The 26,314-nt window shown below is 36.4% G+C and overlaps 3 protein-coding genes across 3 annotated transcripts; all 3 read right to left on the reverse strand.

Moving 5' to 3' along the window:
* Positions 1-6,581: 6,581 nt before the first annotated feature.
* LOC140151958 (allatostatin-A receptor-like) lies at positions 6,582-8,764 on the reverse strand. Its single transcript, XM_072174261.1, has one exon. It carries the CDS (start codon positions 8,230-8,232, stop codon positions 7,147-7,149), a length of 1,086 nt encoding a protein of 361 aa, XP_072030362.1. The 5' UTR covers positions 8,233-8,764; the 3' UTR covers positions 6,582-7,146.
* Positions 8,765-11,483: 2,719 nt separating this feature from the next.
* On the reverse strand, positions 11,484-15,281 carry LOC140151959 (D-glutamate cyclase, mitochondrial-like). The gene is made up of 6 exons (XM_072174262.1): positions 15,092-15,281; positions 14,717-14,920; positions 13,812-14,066; positions 13,269-13,475; positions 12,601-12,767; positions 11,484-12,107 (listed from the first exon to the last, which is right to left on the reverse strand). Exons 1-6 carry the CDS (start codon positions 15,195-15,197, stop codon positions 11,985-11,987), a joined length of 1,062 nt encoding a protein of 353 aa, XP_072030363.1. The 5' UTR covers positions 15,198-15,281; the 3' UTR covers positions 11,484-11,984.
* Positions 15,282-16,539: 1,258 nt separating this feature from the next.
* LOC140152367 (putative hydro-lyase PST_2764) lies at positions 16,540-19,885 on the reverse strand. The gene is made up of 4 exons (XM_072174671.1): positions 19,484-19,885; positions 18,971-19,124; positions 17,913-18,114; positions 16,540-16,695 (listed from the first exon to the last, which is right to left on the reverse strand). The coding sequence occupies exons 1-4, from the start codon at positions 19,611-19,613 to the stop codon at positions 16,540-16,542; spliced, it is 642 nt and encodes a 213-aa protein (XP_072030772.1). The 5' UTR covers positions 19,614-19,885.
* Positions 19,886-26,314: the final 6,429 nt, after the last annotated feature.

Raw genomic sequence — 26,314 nt, forward strand, 5'->3', positions numbered from 1 at the left:
ATGAAAATCCAGATTTGTAAACTCCAACTGCAATATTTTAAGGATTTTATTTCACTATTCCACTCGTGTTTGAAATTGAAAAGGAAAGAAAATCTTTGTTGTACCAGCAAGTTACACGCGCGCAACAACTCATCGCGTTGCGTATCGCGCAATTTGTTAACGCACAAATACGCGACGCATACGCGACGCTTATCTACATGCGCGGCGCATCTTATGGAAACACCACGGAAGCACTGATTTCACAAAAACCTAGTGGTCAAATGGCTCCGTTTTAGCTGATAAAATGTGGGTTTTTTCAAGTTCTTTCCCCGATTTAAATATCAAGTTATGAATGGATTTCGCTCAAACTTCTCAAGGGGCTGTGGATTTACCCGATGTTCACGTAATATAAGTTACAAAAACGAAAACTGTCGCATTCTCCTGTGAGATTCGATGAAAGTGCAAAATGTGACCACTTTAAACTTCACCGGCCATTATTTCAATGTTCATTTTCTCGGTAAAATGACGATTTAGGTACACGATAACTCAATAAATACAGCATCTATAGGTAAGCAAATATGATCATCGTAAAAAGCATGATCGACTCAAGAAACGGTTTTCTCATTTTTTTATATTTTGGTCTATTTCCGATTTTGGGCATCATTTTGTGCAAATAGGCGTTTTTGAATTTTAAAAAGTTCATTTTGATGCCTTATATGGTCAATATCTCAAAAAATAAGGCCAATATCAAAAAAATAAAAAAACCGTTTTTGGAATGGAGCCTCAAGATTGAGCTAAAAACAAAATAAAATATTTTGGAAAGAGTGTTTTTTTGTTATGATGTACCTAACAAATATTGCCAAAAACTCACTTTTTGTGATTTTCTTCAAAATTGTTGTTTTACCCCAAATCTGTATTTATATTAAGATTTATTGATGTCTTGCCTTCATAAAAATGTATACTTTTATATGTTTTGCGCGAATAATTACAAAGTTATTGCACTTTTACTACATGCATGTCTGAGAGTACACAGCCACCTTAACCACATTAGCTCAGTAGGTAAAGCGACAGACTTTGAATCACCTTAAGAAAAGCGGACGGAGCGTGATTTCGAGACTCGTCATAAACTTTTCCGTTGCTTTATTTTTATTTTGAGCATTTTTCTTTTCTTTTCTTTTCTTTTCTTTTCTTTTCTTTTCTTTTCTTTTCTTTTCTTTTCTTTTCTTTTCTTTTCTTTTCTTTTCTTTTCTTTTCTTTTCTTTTCTTTTCTTTTCTTTTCTTTTTTTCTTTTCTTTTTTTCTTTCTTTCTTTTTGTTCTATTCATACTGGGGTCATGGGCTATTTATTCCACAATGTAGTTGGGTATGCCCTCAATGTTAATGAGGTGGTCCTCTTTGCCATTATGCATTACACGCTACAGAAACTCCATATTTTTCAAAGACTCTGATGATGGTTCCCTTCTATCAAATGACTATCATTGAAGAATGAGTTCCGCGGTCTATTTCAAAATACTGACTTCGTTTTACATCAAGAAGGACACAATAACTGCGACTTAAACGTGATATGGACATGCTTATTAACCGCAAAGAAATCTTTTGCATTTTATAATTTTTTTTCTTATCGAGAGTGACATGGTCTTTCAATTCGTGCAGAGTGTCCTTGGCAGACTTGACTATGCTTCAGTGGTCATGAAAGGATTCAATAGATAACCTCTGCCCCACTAATCCCAAGCTATTGTCTGAAATTGCTCCTCGGAAGATGTATCAGGGCTACGACACTCAGCTCATTTGCATGGCAAAATTACCCGTCTCCTCCGCAGCCAATTTGGTTTCGCTCCATCGAAATCAAGCTGGCCACGGAGGAGACTGCCCTCCTTTGTGTTTGTTCATTTGTGTATGGAGAGCCATTATTGGAGTCTATAATGACTTAGGCTACGCTCTCAGCTAGAGTCCGACGCTGCATTGTACTAGAAATACCTTTTCTGTGAAATCGCTATAGAGCCAACCGGGAACACGTATTCGTTTTGAAAATATAGCATTAAAATTAGTATCACCCCTGTGGCCCCCGTGCAGTGGAAAACCTTAATTCTTTCATTAAAAAGAAATCAAAATTAAAAACAACACGGATCTAAAATGGGCACAGCAATTTGTCTCACATATGAGTGAATTTTAAGAAACATACGGGATATGATGACATTGACCTGACGCCATGATAGCAGGATCTATTAGTCGTTTTATATTCAATGTATATACCGTATTTTCATAATACCAATATTTGTCATAATATATAATGAGTAATATTTAGCAACGTAAACGTGCAGTTCATATGCACAAACGAATACTGATCTTTATGATATTCAGGTTTTTGTACATCACATATAACATGTCACATAGGAGGTCATACGTGTTGACCTCAATCTATTGTATTTGTTCAAATGTGTATGGAGAGGAGAAACGCCATTAAAACTCTAGGCCTATCAGTATTAGGGCGTAGTTCAGTGAACTCACCGGATTGCTATTCCAAGTACTTTGATAATACAGATAATATGCATTAATGGGTCGAGGCGATTGCATTGAAAAACCTAATAAATTATTCATAACAGTTACGTAATCAATCGATAGTGCGGACACTTTTCATTTGCAAACCACCAAAATTCGTGATCTTTTAGCGTTGGAAAAGAACCCACGTGAATAGAGTGCCCTCTCAAGAATAGGTTCTCTGTGGATGTATCATAAGAACTCAGTCATGACTCAGTCCTCAAATGATAGTCATATAGACGAATCCAAGTAGCCAAGTCATGGTCAGGATTTGGTCGGACATCTTTGGGTAGCCGCTTGCACCAACCTGGTGTTTTGAGCGTCCGATTGTGCAAATAAAAGCCGCCTAACACCTAGAGAAGATGCAAGGACGAGGAGGATTAATAGAATAATAGCTAATAATATATATAATGGAGATAATTCCGCAGATAATCCCGTCGCATCTATTCATATACATAGTCCTTTTGTTCGCAAATACATCAATGCATAGATACCGCGTATAGTTAATCCGATTATTATGTCACTTCAACAACGAATAGACCATGCTGTGTGTTTTGTCGAAGGGAACTGTATTGTGTTATTCTTTTGTCTACCTGTGTTTTCGCGGTAGGTGTAAAACGGGTGATGGAATGCAGTTTAAAATTTCCGCCAAGGTCGAATCATTTCACATTTTGAGTGCATTGTAGCCGACGGCTACCCAACTAAAGGCTGCTAGTCAGGTGTAGGAATGCGTGTATTTAGATTCGTCTATAGAGGAATCCAAATTCACGCATTACTACACCTGACTAGCAGCCTTTAGTTGGGTCCCCGTCGGCTACAATGCATCCAAAATGTGAAATGATTCGGCCTTGGCGGAAATTTTAAACTGCATTCCATCACCCGTTTTACACCTTCCGCGAAAACACAGGTAGACAAAATAATGATTACAACACAATACAGTTCTAACAGTTGTGCAATAAAAGCCGCCTTACACCTGGAGAAGGTCGAAGAGGGTTAATAGAATAATACAATAGAGATAATTCTGCAGGTAATCCCGTCGCATCTATTCATAGATGTACAAATGGATCAACAAAAGGACTATGTATGAATAAATGCGACAGGATTACCTCTATTGTATATATTATTCTATTAACCCTCCTCGGCTTTGCCTCTTCTCTACGTGTTAGGCGGCTTTTATTTGCACAATCGGGTGCTCAAAACACCAGGTTGGTGCTAGCGGAAACCAAAGATGGCCGACCAAATCCTGACCATGACTTGGCTCGTTGGATTCGTCTATAACGACCAAAAGATAACTGACTGCAATCTAGGTGAAGCTGAGTCCTATCAAAATCAAAAATCAAACAGAAAACAATTTCATGCCTTATTTTAACACCGGGATTTTTTTTCAAATGTATATCCAAGAACTATGTTTTTATTCAACTTTACTGAAATATTTTTTATTTGACCGATAATTTTCAAAGCAAAAGGCGTATTTCTGAATTGTGCAACATATATCGACCGACTTTTAGCACGACTATGGGTAACAATTCGCAAGGGAAATGTTACGTGTAATCCGATTATCACTATGTCAGCTGGATCACGCTTTTGAGTTCTGCACCACGATCGATATGATCGCAACAAAAAGTCTATGGCATGCAACGCACTGCAGGGTTTATTGTTATTTTGTGTCCCAGCTATGTCTGCCATTGAGGTGTAGCATGGGTGTAGGAATGCATGAAATTGGATGTAGGAGTGAAATTTTAAAGTGGATCCAATTATTCGCCAGCAAAGTGTTACGTGTAATCTGATTATCACCATGTCTATTAGACACGCTAAATGAGCGTATTTATTTGCCTTCAAAAAGGTGCGTGATCCAGTTACCAAGGAGTTATGTAACCACTCCACTTTTAATCCAACTGATCTCTAATTGTTCCTTTGGTATAAATAAATAATAAATAAAAGCCCACAAAAAAACCTTCAAGAATTGTCAAATGTAGGCCTATATTCGTAGTTAAAAAAAGACCTGTACATGTAAAACAAACATGGCAGAGAAAAAAATCTAAATAGTGAAATACTGAACAGATTTGAACTTCATCGAGTCTCAAAGTCCGGGGTTTTCCAAACTGAGCTAATGGGGTTCAGACATACATTTGCAGGTTGAATTGTTCGTATATAGGTATGTGTTGAATAAATAACCCATGACCCCAGTATGAATAAAACAAAAAAGAAACAAAATAAAGCAAATAAAAAACAAAAAAGAATCAAAAAAGAAATAATAAAGAAACAAAAAAGAAACAAAATGAAAAACAAAGCAAAAAAATAAAGAAAGAATAAGTAATTGAAAAAAATGAGTGTTAGATTAAATTTATCAAGAAAAGCTCAAACCCCAAAATAAAAATAAAGCAACGGAAAAGTTTACAACGAGCCTCGAACTCCTGCTCAGTTCGCTATTCTTAAGATGATTCAAAGTCTGTCGCTTTACCAACTGAGCTAATGTGGTTAACACACCAATTTGCAGGTTTAATTGTTCGTATATAGCCCTATGTGTATCGATGATTTGCTCAAAACCCTTTACACTTTTGTCACTTTTGTGGATGGCGCTGTTCATTTTTTTTTCCATTTTTGCACGTTTTTAAAAGCCCTCGATAGAAGGCACATGTGCTAACTATCGAGTGAATACGGTATATCGATACGCGGTCTTTCTCTCATCAATCTCGCTGGCCTATGATCCTTTGTAGTCGATAGCCAGCTCTAGAAGGAGACACACCGCAAGCGTACTCAATCCGTAATCTATGTTGTGATACTTTGTTGATATTTGATGATGCGGAATCAAAGATTATTATGAAGTTATATTTTGTTATCCAGCTTTTTCTCTTCGTGTATTCAGCGAGTCTTTCACCAGAATAAATAATTGATAGATCTCGGGTAAGTTTCAAGTTATAGCCAGGATAAAAAAATGTTATTATTGTGATGTACCGTGAGTAACTTAATTTTGATATTTGTTTACATTTAAAAGCTATTTCATGAGAGATGGGAATCCCCTCGCATGTAATCAAGTAGCAAAGTCAGACAGACATATCTATGACTGTTATGTTGTCATTCCATTGCATCGTGTGAAACAACCCTAAATGTGTCTTTTCTAAATGTGAAGTCCCGGTGTGAAGTAGCGAGCTAATGATGTATAACAAGCATGATTTATTTCGTGGCAGAATCATGAATGAGTTCCGCAGGTTAATGCTATGTGCCTTCAAAGAAAGGTACCTGTGAGCCAGTCAATTTGTATCGTCAATAATGTGCAATTTATCCAGCAAATATGAAGGAGATTTGGAGTACGCCAAAAAGGTACAAAAAAACAAAAAAGGGAATATATTTTTATTCAACTGTCAACTTGCTGAAGTCTGGTTTACGAAACAACACATCTGTCAATGTAGGTGTTTTCCGAAAGAAAGTGAACCGTATTAAAACGGTGGAAGCAGCACCGTTTTGGAAATTATCATTTTTGCAAGGATTTTGTACGCAAAGGATATATATTACGCAAGTCAACAGTGGTTTTCGTTGAATAAGTATGAATCAGGATATACACCAGTCGTACAGGACATTGAGTGTAACGGAACATTATAATCAGCAAGAATAAGACTGCCGGATAAGGCCGTATAAAATTAATGTTTTGGTTCTCGTCCAGAGGATTTTCATGAATTGATGAGGGAGGGAGGTGTTTTTTTTTTTTTTTTTCAATGTAAAATTAGCATTGTCAGTAGTTTTCGGTCTTCTCCAACAGTGCTCGAGGAAACGATGAGGCCCTTTTTTTTTTTTTCAAATGTGAGATTCTGAGGATAAACCCCTAGAGTAGGCCTACCACAAAAAGACTTGGAAGTGATGCTTGTTCTCTAATAAACTTATTTATATGTATGAAGATTTCATAAATCATTCCAAAGTCTACAAAATTGAAAAATCTAAAAAAAAAAAAAAAAAATCTGACAAATCCCAGAAATTGAGGAGGGAGGGACGAGAACCAAAATATTAATTTTACACGGCCTAAGTAATTGTAAGTCTTGATTGTTCCTATATTATCTAATATAATACATCTAAAGTGGATTTATCTATTCAAACATCTAGTTATCACCGCCATTATCCCCATAAGTTCGGACATGTTGGAGGGGATTTCCCCAAGAAAAGGGTAAAAGTTGTATTTGATAATCGCTTGACTATTATCAAAAAAAACCAACAACTTCCTAACTGACACTTTCTACGTATCATGATGACAACATACATATAGTAATAAATCTTGCACATCAACTGTTAAGTTTAATCAAACTGTCAAACTAAACTCAGAAACTTATTTCATCATATGAACGTAAAAACAAATTAGTATAGGTATGACCATGATATGATAGATTATCGTATTTACGAGCGTATGTACATTATTATAGTCAATTAGCAGGTAACTCTTCATAGCCACATCGGATTCAACTCGGGACAGCTACTTTTCAAAAATCCTGGACCGTTTACTGCAGCCCAGTCCATATCCAGAGCAGACCATCCAACATTGGTTGTCATGGTTGTTGACATCACGAAATGGTCTGCTAACAATTCGGACAGTTTTATTTAACATTATGCATATTGTACAAACTGACAAAGTGATACATTTTGATCACATACTTAACTGAGTCTTTATCGTAGATAAAGGAATTAATGTTTGATGAGGAACCACCGTTTTCCTGTAATTTCGAGAACATTTAAGAAAAGTATATTTTATTTGGCGACGAAATTCCTTGTAGTTAAAACTGTAAATAATGGGATTCACAACCATGTTCATCAGGACGAGGGTTAAAAATACCGCGTGCATTTCCGACGTAATGTCATACGAATAACCCAAGTTATACAGTAAATAGGTGATAGAAGCTGGAGACCAGCATATAATAAATACCAACGACACCAAAAACAACGTAACCGTCACATTTCTTTTCGCTCGTCTGAAAGGATCTTCTGACCTACCCTGCTCACGTGTCCCATGTCGTCTTTGTAAACGGCGCCAGATGTTATAATAGAAGAATATCATAAGAAACAACGGGATGAGATATGTGACACTAAATTGGATAAGGCCAAAGGTCATTTGAGCTTCTTGATTCTTGAATACTACATAACATTTGTAGGTTTCATCGGCGAGGATCGGTGCGTAGGTCATCTGTAGAAAGCTAAATATGTAGACCAAAACACAGCCCAATATGATGCGCTTTCTGGTAAAGTACTTCCTATGTTTGACCGGATGACATATCGCGAAGAAACGCTCGAGAGATATCAGCACAAGATTCCCTGTAGATGCGTTGTTAAATGACCACAAAAAGAACTCTGTTCCCCACGCACGACACACGAAATCGATCCACAGTTTAGACGCAGACGATTTTGGATTTGGCGCGAATCGTTGCAAGAGAAATACAATAGACGATGTAAAATCTATCATGGATTGATTCAGGATTAGACGGCTGGTCAAAGATGTGAATACCTTTCGTTTGTAGATGAAGATAAAACAAACCAAGCCGTTACCAAGAATTCCTAATATGCCAATAATGATTGGGATGTACAACTGAAAAATTAGGAATGTCGCGTCTGTTGAGACTGCAGGTGTTCCACTTTCGATTCCAGATGTTGATGAAGAATATGTGTTGTTATCTCCAATCGTTGCCACCGCGTTGGCAGTTTTGAGGACACCGGTAAAATCATAAGATATCTCGGACATATTTACGATTAAAAAACAAATGTACACAATCTACTTGCAATTTTAGCATTAATAAACTGGTTTCGGATCATTGCTGTAGAAATCAGATTTGTCCTATTCTGTCCTCTCCTGTTCCTGGTAGGCCAATAAATCATTGTGTTCGACGAAGCTTAAAAACTGTACCACACTATGTCGGAAAGCATACAATCGCGCGGCTTCGTAACTTATTTGTGGACAGAACATCCATTCTCAAAGCCTTATACATCGGAACTTCCGGGCGGAACTTCCAATTTGGCAGGTATCAAAATATTTAAATGTCAGTATATAGGGTGCCAGAAATTGATCAATCGTTAGAAACATTTAATAATGTTAAATTGAAGCAAATTTAGAGCGTCGATGTCAGACTGTAAATACCATGCACACTCCACCACTTATACCAATATCATACACTCGTATCTAGTGCAGTTTCTTACTTCATACATCAACCCAATTAGTCAGGCAAACAGCCGATTTCATACCAATGGGGATAGAGTTGACAAAAGCACCAAATTGGGTATGTGGCTTCCTAATATCGTAGTGCTCAATTTTGAATAGGCCCCAGATGTCCAACTAAACATCTCAAAAAAAGTAACTAACCTCCCTTAAATAATGGCCATTATTGAAAGAGGGGCTATTGTATTACAAATCTGTAATATGCGTTGGAAGTAGAATTTATTTCTGCGCATTTTGACACCTCATTTGATACGATAGCCCAGAAAACAATAAAACACCGGTCAATTTAACTTATGTAGTGATGTCCAGATTTGAAAGTTGCACTTACATACAAATTTTTACAATACAAAAACACCCAGATATCATTACACAGATTTCCTTCCATTACATTGAATACAAAATCAATACAATTTACTGCAACTTTCAAATCTTGGGTTACATTGATTTAAATGTACGCTGTGACGTCAATATTTAGTCAATTGCTGCAAATAAGGTGTCAAAATGTGCAGAAATAAATTCTGCTTCCAACGCATTTTACAGATTTGTAATACAATCACCCGTTTTTGAATAATGGTCATTATTTAAGGGGGTTAGTTACTTTTTTTAGATGTTTATTGGAAACCATAGAACAGAGGGGTCAAAGGTCATTAAGATACATATAAATAAATGTGCTCAGGAAAAGTCAAATTTTGGTCTCTGCAGGCCAGGGGTCAAAATTTGAAAAATGCTCAAATTTGACTATGATAAACATAGTCTCAAATTGGTCCTCTTTACAACTCAATGAATAACTCAATTTCGACAAAAAGTGGATTTTAATCCCCCATTGGAAACAAGCTCTTCATATTTTATGTGAAACCTATCTTTATTTGAATTGCTATGTTACAAGGAATAATGTGAGACCATTTTGAAAAATATCATATTACCCTTGTGGAAGTCAAACCTGACTTTTTTTTTCTTATAACTCGAAAATGGTTAATCACAGATAGGTCAAACTATACTTGAAATTCCCCATATGAACTTTGACCCCTGTTTTAAATGGGTTCCATATTTCCATATTTAAAATAAATCATGACCCAAAGAATCTACGTGCTTTTGTCCACTCTGCCCCCTTAATTTTGTTACACTGCCTGACTAAATAATGAAATCTCAACAGCGCTTCTTTCTAAGACAAATCTCTTTTAATAAAAGAATCAATCGTGCAGCTGCGGACATAAGATGGAGTGGTTAAGTGATAACACTCCACCGGAACATACATTCTTACTTATATCTTAACGGTCGTTATTTACTTTCATGAAAAATGTGCCTCTCATATCCGCATGTGCACTTATGCAATTGAACTTTATTTGTTCAAAGTGACAAGTCATAAGTGGCGCATCAGAATGCATAAAAGGGCGGCGCGAGCTACATGGCGCTTCTAAATTCGTTTTGATATGGATCTGCGATTTCCACGTCACCGTAAGTAACGGCGAAATTCAACCTATGATCTAGTCACGGGGTGTACACATCTCGCAAACGCACATTTCGCTGTAGAAGTGACGTCATAATCGGATTAACTACCATAGCAATAGATGAATAATTTTTTTTATTATATCGCCCTGCACTACAAGCGCGTGAACGTTGTAGCAAGGGCGATATAATTAGAAATTGTATTCATCTATTGCTATGATAGCCTTTGGTCACTTCTGCAGCGAATACGCGCATGGGTATTTGATCTGGGTTTGCCCATCCGGATTGGTACAGATATGGAGCTGGATTAAAAAGGAAAGAAGTAGAGTTTAGACTTTGAACCAAGATAAGGTTTTAGTTATTATCAGCCGCTTTTCCTGTTTTTCCTGTCATAATGATCGATATGATTTTATTAGTGTATAATGAAAATACAAACCAATCATTCTTTTAAGCTCTTTTATGTAACGTTATCTTTAAGCGTATATCCTATGAGAACAGGTGATGGGATAACGGCCATTATACTGTAATGATTTACTCAGGGTGTGGTATATGGATGATGCGTGATTTCCTGATAAATAACTCAGAGAACTGAAAACATGGAGCAAAACGACAATGGAAGTACAATCACAAAATAACACGATTTATTAATAAAACACGAATCCTAACCATACAGAGACTCCCGCTTATATTGAAAGTCATGTCTCTAAACAATGGTCAAGCCGTCTTTGCACAGAAACAAATGTACGTGTTAACTCAACAAGCTCCAAATCATAAGTGAAGGTGCATCGGATAACTGGCCCACGTGCACGCTCATGGCACGCTCCTCTCACATGCCAGTCGACCCAGCAACAGCACCAACCAATCAGGGAACGGCGACGTAAAAGTGCGACGCAAAAGTGCGTCTCAAAATTGTGAACGTAAAACTGCGTCGCACATACGTCGCCGCATCTCTCCGTTCATGATTGCAGAAATGCGTCTACCTTCCGCTGCATAATGCATACCACAAATGCAGACGCATCCACAATGACGAGGAAGAGAATTGATGGGACAATTAATAAGCAATTGGCGTCAATTAATTAACAAAAGGAATAATTTGGGTTTCATTTATGAAAGTCCGAAAATACGCAATCAATCAGGAATGTGCGCCTTGTGCAAGTACAGCAAGTAAACAAGTCAACAAACTCTCCTGGGTCAATGTCCGTTCGTCAGTCGATGGCGACGCAAAACTGCAACACCGAAGTCATTACATTTGATGAAAGTTTCATACACAAGAAAAAGGTAACAGCCTGAAAAAGATAGGGAGACACCCGTAGGCTCAGGGCATTTCAATACTAATAACTAGATCAGAAATGCGTTACGAGCCGCAATGACTCAAGGCCAAAATCACCTTACCCAAATTCACACGAATGCACAACACCAATACACTGTTTGATTAAGTTAACAAAATAAAATTACATCTTTGCTCCCGTATTTAAATTGTTATAAATTACATCAGTGTGTATCATTCCTGATCCTTTTATAGGCATATATAACAGAGCATTGTAGAAGTGGAGTGTTAGAAAGTTTCAAATTAACCCATTTCCACTTCAGTTTTCACAGTGAAAGTCAGAAGAGGTTCGCAAGATATTCGAACAGATTGTTTTTTCAAACATATGACACTATGCACACATTCAACACAATCATTAATAGTTGAACTCATATCATGCTAGGAGAGTGATACCCATGTATAATTTTTTGTAGAACAACGGCAGAAAGATGGGACCATTTATCATTCACATTTTCATAGAGTAAATGAAAAACAAATGTTCACAGTCCCGAAAGGTTTAGATCTAATATTACTTGAGTACACTGTACAAACGCTCAATAGTGGAGCGTGGGTCTTCATATGTCGGTTTATGATCAGTCCCAGTATTACAGATGAGCCCGTAGGTTTGCAGGATTGCCAAAACACTTGCAACCTGTCGAGAAAAAAAGGTACGTACATGGATTTGTTATTTTATTATTTTAAAGGGTTTTTTGTTGTTCCAAAAATAAGGAGCTCATAAAAAGCGTCTTGAACGGTTGGTACTATTTATCTCCATAAATAGATAAAACAGAGGAAGTGGAAATGCACTAAGACTCCAGGTAATAGAAGGAAAAGTTGAAGAGAAAAGGAAGAGAGAATGACAGAAGAAAGTATGGTTTGACAACATCAAAGAATGGACAGGAATGAATCTAGTGCAAGCCAAGCGTGTAGCTCAGAACAGAACAGCTTGGAAGAAGGAGATAAGGACATGAAGGAGATGCAGCCAGATGGCAGCCAATCGTCAGTAGTGACGGCGGCCGAAAAAGAAGAAAAAACTAGGTATGTAGCTGTAGATGGTTTCTCTCACACCTCTGGTAAAGGAACCATCTACTGCTTTGCTGATACAAAACATACTAACAATTCTAGATAATGCTGCCCATACGTACCGTTTTAATACTTGGCAATGCAGCTTTAAAAACTTGAAGTTCACTATCGGATGGTGGGAATCCAACACCGCGTCTTCGATATCGGTCATGTATTGAACAAGTGCCAAGTAAATACAGAGCTATGGTGATAGCGTAGCCATAAACGTCAGATGAACATTGCTGAGATCCTAGATAAGTAATATCAATTTTGATTATTAAATTCAATATTTGGGAAGTTAAGTTTTAGGATATAAAAGGAAAACGATATATTCCTAACATGACGATTAATTTGAAAAACACTTGTTTGATTATAGAACACGGACAAAGAAAGTGATGTATTTCTAACATCAAGATTAATTAGACCCGGCCTCATATAACCATTAAAAACAACTCAGGAACTTTGTAGCGTAGGAACGCACACCCTAGATACTCCACAATTGACCTTCACAGCCAGGACCAGATCCCTGAGTTTCATACGGGTTACAACGAGACAATAATAGCAGGACGTTCCAAGTCGCCATGCCCAGGGGAATTTCAAGCAAGCTCAATTTGTTCATAAGAGCGTACTAAGATTTTAAATCATGGTTCATTGGTAAGAACTATAATATTAACCATGATTTGTTTAAGTAAGTAGGCTACATATTATAATTATTATAGTCCTTCATGAATTTGATCACTTTCACGCATACCTTGGAATGTAAACACGTTGAGATCTTTGGCTGCCGAAAAAAGCTGTTTACACATACGGTTGTCATTATCGCTGGTCTGTATTGGCATCACTAAATGATCGAATCTAGGCGTATTACCATCAGACTGTGTTAGAATATCTCGAGCAGACGACGATGAGTTAGTTGTGTCTGGAAACTGAACTACATTTACAGATTCCTGAAGAAGACCTTTAAGATAAAAATGAAACGTATAGTTATCAAACATAATTAGTAATTTTAGTATACACATATCTGGCATATTTATGATTTTATGCATTTTTATGAAGTATTAAATAATATGAGTAATTTGCGTCACCCATCTAAAGTTGCAATGAGTCGTTTAGATCAGCATTTTGATGAAGCGTACCTTAGATTAGAATTTGAGGAAGCGGCGTACCTCTTTAACTGTTAATAGTACAAGATCAGAATCCTTATATTCTAAATCAGATGGACTCCGGGATGGTAATATCGTAGTTATAGCTTAATTGTGCCTCATACCAATACGTAGATATTGTTATACCTTACCTTTTTGCACAAGTACTTCGACGATCTTGGTTATGTCAAGAAAACTTTCCGTATCTACAACAAGCGTCACTTCTTTGCCAACAGCCTTGAGCATATTTACCATGGCAAGGGTACCCATAAACCCGTTGGTTTCATATCCATTGTCTTTCTTGTGCGGTAAAACAACTGCCACGATGATATACGAAGAATGTGACAAAGTCAGGATATTCTTCATAAAACCATCCTCCTCGGTACCTATAGAGACATTACCTTCTCCTTAAACAACATTAGGAAATGAATTTGGAGAAAACATTCTGTTAATAAAATACTATGCTGAGCCACCAGCCTGGTTGGCTCACGCTCCAGTAATTTCAGATGATTGAGCTCAGTAATACATCAAAGAATGTCTTCCAATTCATGAAAACAAATAGATAATCAGCTTATCGGATTAAAAGCTTAGAGGAAGGTCTTGCTGCTCAGCGAGTGTTTGTAATTATCAGAAGGTTTTCTCCACATTCATTCTCTAATGAAGCGACGAGAAAGCAGTGAATAAGCTAACTTAAACACGATAATTCGTAACTGACAAGGCCTCGATTAACATCAATTATCTTTACAATAACCACATTTTCCAAAACAATAAGGAATTACATTAAGCACAGATATCATAATTATTTCAATTAATCAATCAATACGAACACTCCAACTGCAATTGGAGGTCTTGGGTTCAACCATCTCTAAATTGATTGATTGCTCTTTCAAACCCATAACTCAAATGGCATCCAAGGCATCCATTAACAGCAATCATCCTGTTTGCTAATAATAGGTATTACTTAACATAACAGACATCAAAGCTATCCCTAACACAATTTATTGTAGCTTTTTATACTTTTACTTAATAATGACATACAGATAGAAGTTCAACTTACTAAGAACATTTTGAAGCTGCTTTAGTTTTTGAAGAACAGCCTCAGATACCAAACTAGCCTGATATGGATCATCCACCATGTCGACAACAACAGGTTGCTCGCCATCTGGTGTAATTACTTTAGAGGCTGCAGAGGATTCACTGTCCGACGGAATGTCACTCAGGTACATACAATCTGAATACATTGTGAAGCTTAATGGGTGTTCTGTTCAATAACGAAAAAAAAAATTCTTATGATTCGGAGTTAAGTTGGTAACGACATTCTAGTGTTTTTGGAAGAATTGTTAAACTTCAACAATGTTCAAGACACAAAGACGTTCAGCTCAGTGCTTGACTCACAAAACCAAACGTTGGTATACAAAATATTATTACGTACTTGTGTGTTTCAGTACTTCCTTGATAGTATTGCCACAAGCCCAGAAAACAGGAATCTCGTCTTCCTTCAGTGGAGATGGAGAATCCCCATAGTCGGGTTTGTACATGTCTTTGATACCTAAAGCGTCTGAGAATAAAAATGTAAACAAGTTGTAGTTTATATGCCCGAGAATGATATTAAGAGTTATGAGCTGAATTCAAATAAGTTACAGTGTGTTTTTTTTTATTCATGGAGAGACTAATTGTGGAAGTGATTGAGTATAAAACATAACATAGAATAAATTACTTCAATGTTAAGGCCTAAATGAGATTTTACATGTACCAAATCATCGCACTATCATTCAATGCTGGGGTCACCATTTGGGCAATGAAAGTGACAGCCGTCTGATTTCTTTAGTCCTGTATAACAAAATCGGTTACGACCACAAAGGGCAGCAATATGTTTGATATATTAAATTTTGTTGTTACAAAATTAAGGTGACAATTCTTCAAATAGGGTCAAAAAAGAGCCGAGTTTAAGCTAGTAAAGTACTATTGCTTACTGTATGCCGACTTGCTAGTATAAATATTTTTGATTGAGACAGCGAACGGTGTTGCCATAAATAATGACTGTGTACAGATAAGGAACACCCGGGAAGGAACCATACGTTTTTACCAGCCAACAGAATATGATCGTTTACATCATTCACCAAAAGAGAACAAAAGAGACACATTTCAAATGTACATCACGTCATCATCATCATCAGTCGGCTGCGGAGCAGGCGACTACAAGCTTTCTCCAACTGTTGCGATCTTGGGCTAGCGAAACAATTTTGTTTGGCTGCAGCATCCCTTCAGTATCTCCCAGGAGGTGCTGTACATACTGTAAGTACAGTGTCCGCGGCCGTCCCGGTTTCCTCTTCCCATGTGGTGGAATATAAAGGGCATATTCTTTCACAGGCTCGTCATCTTCAAGACGCAGTATATGGCCGAGAAATTTGAGTTGATGAATCTTGACTCTGGCAACCAGTGGAGTGGTGTTGGTCAGATTGTAGATGGTTTCATTTGGGATCCGATCCACACGCTTGATGTTTAACATGACTCTGTAGCAAGATGTTGCAAAGGCATTGATCTTGTTTTCCATGTCCTTGGTGATTACCCATGACTCGCACCCGTACAGAAGGATAGTGACACAAGTTGTCTCAAACAGCTTGATTTTTGTTCCGATTGGCAGGGATGGGCTTCTCCAAAGGCGTTCCAGTTTCCAGAAAGCGGCCCAGGCTAGTGCTTTTCTTCGTTTTAGGTCTCCAACACTAGAGCCCATCTTGGAACCCAAGTACTTGAAGTCTGTGACATGGTTGATGGTACTACCATAGACTTCAAGTGCTGGCTGGGCGTTACAGTTTGCATTCATATATTCTGTCTTTGGTGCACTGATGACAAGGCCTAGATCTTATACAAGGAAATATACTAACCAAAGCAGCCGATATGAATGGGTGCTCCATGTACATCAGGCAATGGATTAGTTGCTCTAACTGCCACTTGTACTAGATGTCGAGGTATTGGCCTCATGCTCACTACCACTGGACCTTGAAGAGTCCCGATTCGATGACAATGTATATTAGTCTACAATAGTAAAAATTTCACCAACATTAACAGAAGATTACAAACCGATTCAGGGAAGGTCAGGAGCTAAGTGAAATATTAACACACAGGATCAACCTAAGGCGACGAAAAAAAGCGACCAACCCAAATTGCTTGTTTTGGGATTTCTTTTTTTATTTACTATATATATTGCATGTAAACCCAACCATTTCTTTGGCTGAATGTGAATTGAGTTTGGCGGAAATTATACGTTATAAATCAGCTATTTTGGGCAAAACGTTGATTAATTTTGACTGAAACAAACGAGAACGAAGTGAGGAAAAAAAGTTGCAAAAAAGTTGCAAGAAAAGACGAAAAAACAAGGTCCGTTCGAACAAACAACAATTTTTTCCTCGCCTTATAGATAAAATGGTGGATGAAAAATTAACATTCCGTGAATCTTACGTTGGACTGTTCCTATATTTTGGTACTAGTAATGATTAGACAGAAGCGCATACAAATATGCAGCATCTTAGCGATCGTTAAGCAGTATGCAGAGTTTTTATTAGACAATATTCTATTTCTACCAGATATTATACGTAACATATTATCGATTTTACGTCATCAAACATTCGTTAGAACTTAAACATGACTGGAAATAGAATGGCAATAGATTAAATAACGTAGATATGTTACATACAATATTGTACGTCTAATACTCGGAGTCTGCATACTGCTTTATACTGAGTCATAGACAGTCGCAATGAGCGTAATATTTTTCTACAATGGTATCGGATTGATCGGAAAAGCAATTGCCGATATATTGATCAAACGTCGCTGATATTTTTCGAGCCACGAACGAACGCTGATAGTAGCGCTGTATAATCGCTACTGGCGTTTGATTATGAAGTAGTACTACACTGCGACAGCTAGTGATGATATATTGATTATGTCATCAAGTATATCAGATATTTGAGGAAATGTTGAATACATTTGAACATGTTGAAGGGCATATCACAAAACCGTTCTTGACGCCATATGACGATAATAATCATTGTAGAGCATATGGAGTCGATTTAAATGCATGGTACTAAAGTATCCCAAGACTTCTTTCCAGAATTGTAGATTCCTAGAAACGTTTACTCTATAAACGTATCGTTCCCGGGGTATCGTTTAACCCTAAAACCACGGATGTTTCTTAAATGTATTTTACAATCTTATAATTATTAGAATGAAAACTAATACATAAGCTTACATACCGTGTACATACTGACCGTAATGTCTGGATTATCTACATACGCAAGGCGAATACCAGTATCCAGGAGTATCTTGTCGAAGGAAAACGAACAACCCGTGTAGAAGAAAGCATATTCATTCAATACGTCACCAAATGGTAACAGGTCTTTTGCAATATCTACATACTCGCCATATTTCAACACATAATAAGCTGCAAAATCAGTCCTGTGCATAAAGTACATTAGAATATTATGTAATTACTATGTTGGTCTTCTTCAAAAATCCAGCTTTAAGTAAAGAGGGCTTGCAAACTAGGTTTCCAGGAAGCGTGTTGGATCTTAAAAAATAGTAGTTGTGTTCGTCGGGAGCTCCTTGATAAGCACGCATCAGAAACCAGACGTCCAGATCTTATCCTGGGTAACACTGTCTCTAAAACATTATAACGCCTTAAGGGAAGGGGTATGAACGTTTGGACAGTATTTATTGTGTGACATTAGAGCACATCAGACATATCGAATTGCATTCTGAATACGAAGAATGTCCTTCTGATATCAAATAATTTTGATTTTTGAAATTCGCAATGTAATACACATTTTATGGCAAATCATTAAAATTGACATTTTTGATATTTAACAGTACTTGAGGTAAACTTTATAAATCTAATGATTTAAACTTAAAGTGTATGTAGGTGGGATGACAAGCCGACGACCAATTGAAAATTTTGACCTTTCGTATTGAAGATATGGATTTTTTTCCCAAAACACCAAACAAAATAGGTTTTTTTCTTCAATATAAAAGGTCAACATTTTCAATTGATCGTCGGCTTTTCCTCCCAGCTACATACACTTTAAGAATATATCATTAGATTTATAAAATTTATTTCGAGGACTGTTATATATCAAAATTTGAAAATATCAAATTTTAATAATTTGTCATAAAATTTGTATTATATTGGGAATTTCAAAAAATTCAGAATGCAATTCGATACGTCTGAGGTGCTCTCATGTCCCACAAAAAATACTGTCCAAACGCCATAAACGCTCATTCTAGATCCCGTAAAGATAATTATGTAAATATTTACCTGACATCGGAGTCGTCTGCCAAAGGACCAGCAGAAAAATCTCCAGGTTGTGAATGATGCAAAAGAGGCAACGGTCCTTCATTTGCACGGCAAAACTCGACAAAATCATCTGCATATTGAGCATGAACTCCCGCAAGATTAGCTTGGACGTACCCTGAAACAGAAAATAATATTCATGTGATTTCCATAACAGTTCGATTTCAGCCTTTTGTGCGCTTTGTCTCCAGTATTAACGTTTGTTGAAATTGATACCGGAAATAACCTGCGATATAACCTGAATCTGTGTTGCTTTTACAAAATGATGGGGTAAAGAAATTTATTGTTTTAAGCTAATTGATAGCGCGCTCTTCATACAAGTGAAATATACGATGTTAAAAATTGAAATGATTTATATATGTTGTGTTTTAATGTAATGTATATCTAATAATATATAAGGTTTTAGTACGTAATGTGATTATATAAGTACGAGTATAAGACAAACATGACATGACAAACATGACAAAGTCAACGTACCTCTGCAGAGTCCACCGGTTTCTTTCTTGAAGTAGAAACCCCGTCGGAATGCACGCCTTCCTTCAACTGGTAAAGAAGTCTGTAATTGTTCCAGACTCGGAACATCGTTTGTATTACCAGGAGTAGCCATATTAAGTTACAATAAGTTCATCGGGATATAATCAACCCTTTCGACAATGATACTATCTTATCTTAAATATATAGATAGTTGGATATTGGACCAAGGACCTGACACTCAATTCTGGCGATTCACAATGCGATGTGCCGCCAGCGGTTGCTCTTGTTTATCAAATATTTGACTTTCAGTGTCGACATCGCCGTTCTAGCCACCATTGGATTTTCACGCGAGTGTGATAATAATCATGATAATAATGTTGAAAACAGCCCCACTAAGGATTCCGTGTGATCAATAGAAAAAAAAAGTGAATCCGGCAGCATCTGATGGATTATGCGTTAAAGAAGTCAAAAGCAAATGGTCTGATGATGATATTGATCAAGCGATTAATGATCGTAGAAATGCTGTGCAAGGATGCACAGGGAGACCAAACTGATAAAGATAACTGGGGATAATCTTTGGAAATCCTATCAGGATAAGCGCACTCATGTTAAGTCTGATTAGAAAGAGAATTACTGAAATGCGGGTCAATAGATCTATAATCGCCAATAAGGTTGGACCATGTAAGGATTTTTGGAATGTGTTATAAATCCTTCATAGAACTCCACATTCTCCTCTTCCTGACAGTTATTACTAATATTTTTTAAACATTTTAGGTAAAGAATAACAAAAATTTAAATCGTACATTATGGCTTTAAGCGCAATGTAGCAAGGCCCCGGGGAGCAAGGCTAGAAAAATTGTCCCCAGCGTGTTCAAATATAGAGCGAGGCGAGCTTAGCAACTAATAGCAGAGTGTTTCTCGGGTGTGATGCAGGGGTCCGCCTTTTTAATAATATGAGTAGTTCCTTGCACACATTTTTTAATGTTGAAGTGAACATTAAATTTTGGAATTATCTGAAAAATAAACGAAAATGCTTTTGCACTGTAACAAATAATACAATAAAGACAAGTTGTTCGCAATATGAATATCTGCATAATACAGTTCAAAATGGACTGAGATTATGATGTATGCACTCGAGCATTGTCGACAGAGTATAGAGTATACTGTTTTAACTTTTGCGCTTCACATTCTGTTTACAGTCTGCCATTTCAACCATTTAAACATTTTATTCAATCAATCATAACCCATACCGTAAAACCTCGTTTACAAGCATATAGTGTGTTTTTTTTTTTTTTTTAATTAAAACGAGACAGTCGTAAATTTGCCAATACAATAGATTGGTCTTACAATAGTACTTATTTGTACATGCTTGTATCGGTAATTAATTTGCTCAAACTGCATACTAATATAATTTTGTCGATGGATGGCGTCTGGATTAATTTAGCTTTCATCAAAAGCGATATATATGCTTGTAGACGAGGTTTTACGGTATGTAGATATGTCTAACATATTTTTGACCTGACGGAATTTCATTGCAAATTATTGACAACATCATTTAGTTGATCAGGGGCTATATTTTAGACGCGTAGCCATGAATTCTTGATTGGTCGGATCCCCGGGATCGGATCACCACCCTATTACATAAAGAATTTGGCAATTTTAAATATGAAGGTCCAATTCAAACCACTTGGTGTACTTTTTTTGCACTATTAGTGTGTACAATTTTGTTGGAAAAAGTTTGAATTACTTTTTAAATGGACCATTTTCCACTAACATTACTTTTTAAAAACAGATGCCTACCAGTAAATTATTTTGTCCATGCAGTATTAATTCAACCTGCTCATTGCCACAAAATTATGTAAATAATTGTGCTTAAAAATATCCATACCATACAAAATTGATTTATAAGTTCCGTTAATACAACTTAGAGCAGGAATAAATATCAAAGAGTAATTTCAACACAAAACCTGAACGCATATCGCGCATTTATGGAGCCCATAAATTTCAAGTTAAAATCTTGATTTGAAATAAATTCACTTTACTGTAAGTCAAGAGTCATGGGAAAATTCCCTTGTATAAACATTGATAGCGGCCCTAACAAAAGGTTCTCACCCAGGCGGCGGATGACATGATCGAGCCGGCAACCCGTGAAACCGCCCGGCCGTATGGCATTTTCCACGGTTTTAGCTTGTATTTATATTATTTATCAACATAGGCCTATTTGTTTGTGATATTTCAAGTGTTTTAAAATTTCAAAATAATCCCATTCAATTACACGGTTGACGATGAAAATATACTGAATTTAGGGACTGCACGTCATACACCACCTGGTTCTCACCATGGTTGTTCATCACAATATGAACCAAAATATTATTGATAAGGCTGAAAGTCAAGACATGTTATTTGTTCAGACTCCCTGTTCATGGTTTATTATTCATGTTCAAACCAGAAAATAATGTTAAACGAACTGGAAATAGTTTTGTGCAACCTACAAAGAATACGTGTAAAATTGTGGTGACAACATTTTCTTTGATACAATTTCGGTTATGACGGAGGGCATATTATCAGTTTCCCTTCAAAAATGGCGTTGTTTTGTTATCAGTGAATCTATAAGTTAAACAAACTTCGCCAAAAGTATGAATTGTTTTTGTATTATGTGGCCCGAGCAGAACTATAATTACTAGTATTGAGTAGCATTGGTCTACACATGGAAATAGATCTACTATTTCCATGGTCTACACATTAGGCTTACTAATTTGACTAATAAATAGCATCATTATTTTGTAAGTTGATATAATTTTGGTAATGACGGAAGGCATATTATCAGTTTCCCTTCAAATGACATTGTTTTGTTATCAGTGAATCTATAATCTAAACAGTTAAACCTAACTATGAATTGTTTTCGTATTATTTGGCCCGAGTGCTCAGCACTAATTATTACTATACTAGTGATTATTTTGTTCTTTTTTCTTAAGGGGGAATAATACCCTGATTTTCATCTGTACCCCTCTTCTTTTTTTTCTTGCAAATTTATGACGTACATAAATATGTTTATCACCTCATGTCCTGAACTTATATCTACATACAAAGTGATTTTAAACCATTTTAGTAAGTCATTTTAGCCCTATATATTTTTTGTTTACTGTATCCTAGTAACTCAGATCTGTGTTTCATAACAAACCATAATTTATTCTTTTCAACATGTTCAAGTAGGGTACATGAATAGAATACATTAAATCCTTTGTTATACTCTCTATAGAAAATCTAGTGGTGCATGCAAAATACCATGATATAACACTGAATAAATTAAATAAACACTTATACAATGGATGCATAGTCATTAGTCAATTTAATACTATAATGTGTTGTTAGGAGAAGAAGAAAAGGCTATTAGGTCACCGTATGTCAGGTTATAGGTCAATTGGTTCAGGTCAAATTTAAGCATCAATTTTGAATACACATGTGAGAGTCTGTGATATCATAATGAGGCATAATTTTGATATTCTGTCTTTAACTGGATATATATCGAGAAGTGCATGGTGGATATACTAATATACCTTGGGATGTAAATGGTGAGTACAATTTATAATGCCTAGTTGAGATGGATTTCACAAATAAATATAAAATAGTTACCAAAATCACAAAAGTTAAGCTTACGGAAAACTACCCAATATGGTTGTATAGGTGACAAGAAATACAATTTTTTCAACATTGCTGTAGTATGGTTGTGGTAACCTGTTACCTATGGCTTAATTAAGTTTCAGTGAAATAATGTCGCAAGTTAAAAATACAAAATATAGCTCAACATTGAAAATAGAAGCATTTTAACCAGTTCCGTTTTTGATAGTTGTGGAGCACCAAGTTCATGAAGTCATAAAAGAAATCAGGAACCACTTATTCCCATTTTACATATCAACTTTATTTCCCTAATGTGTTAGCAACACATATCCAAAATTTTAACGAAATCCGTTGATAGTAAGCTTTCCAAAATGAAGTGAATTTAAATCATCAGTGATGTACCTCCTTTTGGCTTCTATCTGTAAAAGCATGTAAGCTACATTGATACCGATGCCACCAATAAAACGAGAAGATTTGCCCTTCATTTTGCATACCACTTTGTCCAATTTTTTTGTAATTTCTTCACAAAATGCAAAAAAAATGCAAAAAACAAATCAATGGGTGTAGTACCCCATAAACCAAACTTGGTCGGATCAATCCTGCTGATCCGATCCGTGGCTACGCGCCTGCATTTAGCGTGCCTCCTTGCACGTTTGTGCAGTGAGATTAAATTCCGTGCAGTTAGAATTACAAATCCGTGCTTAAAATATGTCTACGCCATTCAACAAATAGGGACGGTTTAATATAGCACCTTCCGTATGATCCTTCCATGATCTCTCTATGTTTATGTATTGAGTCAAGTTGTTCAAGCTGCGCGCTCTCAACACTTCCCGGACACTTCCCCAGCAAACAAGAAACCTTTTGACATTATTTGCAAGAGTTGCCAGAAAACGTTTAAATGTCGGGTTATATAAAGGGTATATACACATTAAATCTTATAAAAAGGACAGATTTCAAAAGTTGGGCAACAAGTAGGCTATAACTACGTTCTATCGTATTTACCTTGGACCGATTTAATATAAAAATGATATTTATAGGGGAGACTGGGGCATGTCCGCCCTATTTTTTTCAATCTCGCCTAGAGAGGGCAATTCTCATGTTAGAAGGCTATAGTTTTTACACTTTAAAGCTGCACACTGTAGCTAAATACTACAACATTTGTAAGAACGTTGAGCATAAAGTAACGGCAGGAGAAGGAAAAATAAAAATCACGATGCAAGGGCGGACTTGCCCCGTGCTGGGGCAAGTTCGCCCTGATAAAAAGAAAAAGAAAACACCTTTTATCTAACCGTCGTTTTATCTTTTCAGTTTCTGTTTCCGTATCCGTATCCGTTTTTGTAAGTCATTGTTATTCTGAAGTGGTAGCCTCCCAGGTGTGACCAATCTTTTATTCTAGCCTTTGAAGCCCGTGAATTTCAGTTTTCGTTTTGGTAAGTTATGTTAATTTTTGACATAAAACCTTGAGATGAGAGGTTGGGTGCTAATCTAGACAAAAGAAGAGTCTAAATTTTACGATCCTAAATTCGCGGTAAATTGTACGGCTTCAATTGACTTGTGTTTGGTGTATATGCACTTACGCCTAGGCGTAAGTAGGTCGTAAAAAAGTCTTGCATTTAAATATATACAAACCATGTTGCCAAGTTATAAGCAAAAGTCTTTCATATTGGCGATGAAACGAGCGTCTGAAATAGCCAAATATCTCCCAATGAGGCGATTTGGTAATCATGTTTTATATTGAAATACAATACAAAAGAATTCTCGCTATTCGCAATAAGGGTGCCGCCAGCGGTTTGCGATGTAATCGTGATGTATCATGGGAAAAGGTCGACATCCAAGTCGCGCAATACTAATATTACCATGCTATTACATAGGAACACGTGACAATTTTTTTATTAGTTTGTCAAAATAAAGGTGTTACACGCGAATCGATACTCAATAATACTTAATAATGTGATTTGAAATGTGCACAATTAATTTTTTCTCTATCGATTTGCGTGTAATACCGTTATATTGACAAACTAAAAATATTGTCACGTGTTCCTATGTAATAGCATGGTAATATTCGTATTGCGCGGACTTGATGTCGACCTTTTCCCATGATACATCACGATTTTCCCATGATACATCACGATTACATCGCAAAATCGCTGGCGGCGCCCTTATTGCGAATAGCGAGAATTGTATTGAGCAAAGATAATTTATTCTATTCATTCGTAACAATGGCAAGCTAATCTGACACCGGTGTTCCATAATCTTGTCTCTCCAGCCTCTACTGACACAGGCATCCATTCTACTGAAATAAGCTGAATGGTACTTCAAAAGTTAACAATGAAGTCAGATTACAGTAAACTCGTTTTCGTATTGCGTTTTCGTATCTGAACAATAGACTTACGGAAACTGAAAAGATAAAACGACCCTAAGATCACCTATAAGGTTACGTACCTTACACATTGTGTGTATAAAGGCCGCTACAGACTTTTTGGTGGATGTAGAATATTGATGTAACATGTCTTTGCTATTTAATCTACTCATATAAGCTCCAATGAATGTTTGATGGCGTATAATCTATCCACCAGACATATTCTACATAAAATATTATTGATTTTTTTGTCATCAAACATTCGTTAGGACATAAACATTGCTGGAAATGAAAATGGAAATATAGCAAAGACATGTCACATTGAATATTCTACATTGAATACTCAGAGCCTGTAGCGGCCCAAGCACGGTTGTATGATGTATATAGAATTGGCTTCATTATTAACTAAAAGCAAACTATAGATGGCGCTATTTATCCTAAATCATATTTCTTTATTTGCAAGGGTAGGTGATTAATACTGCCATTAAAACAGCTGGAATAGGTGAAAGGAAGCAACAAGGAAATTTTATAAACACATTTTATCAAACCATGAAAGGAATTATTTTTATTAAAAGCTTGAAAGAGTAATTTGCAGTAAATAAATAGCGCCACCAATTTTGTCATTAATAGATAAATTTTATATCCGAAAAAGCTGTAAAAAATGCTACAAAAGTGTATTATTTTGTAAAAGAGGGGAAATTAAAGTAGAGAATGACTCAAAAGCATCTGTATACATTAGAATGATATCACTAAAATTTGGTTGTACATGATGTTTTGTTTGAAAAACTAATAAATGATCCCATCAAACAACCGTGGCAAGTCATTAAAAATAAAATCTTTAATCAAAAGTACGGGAT

Source organism: Amphiura filiformis, chromosome 5 (genome assembly GCF_039555335.1).
Source record: "Amphiura filiformis chromosome 5, Afil_fr2py, whole genome shotgun sequence".
Classification (NCBI taxonomy): Eukaryota; Metazoa; Echinodermata; class Ophiuroidea; order Amphilepidida; family Amphiuridae; genus Amphiura; species Amphiura filiformis.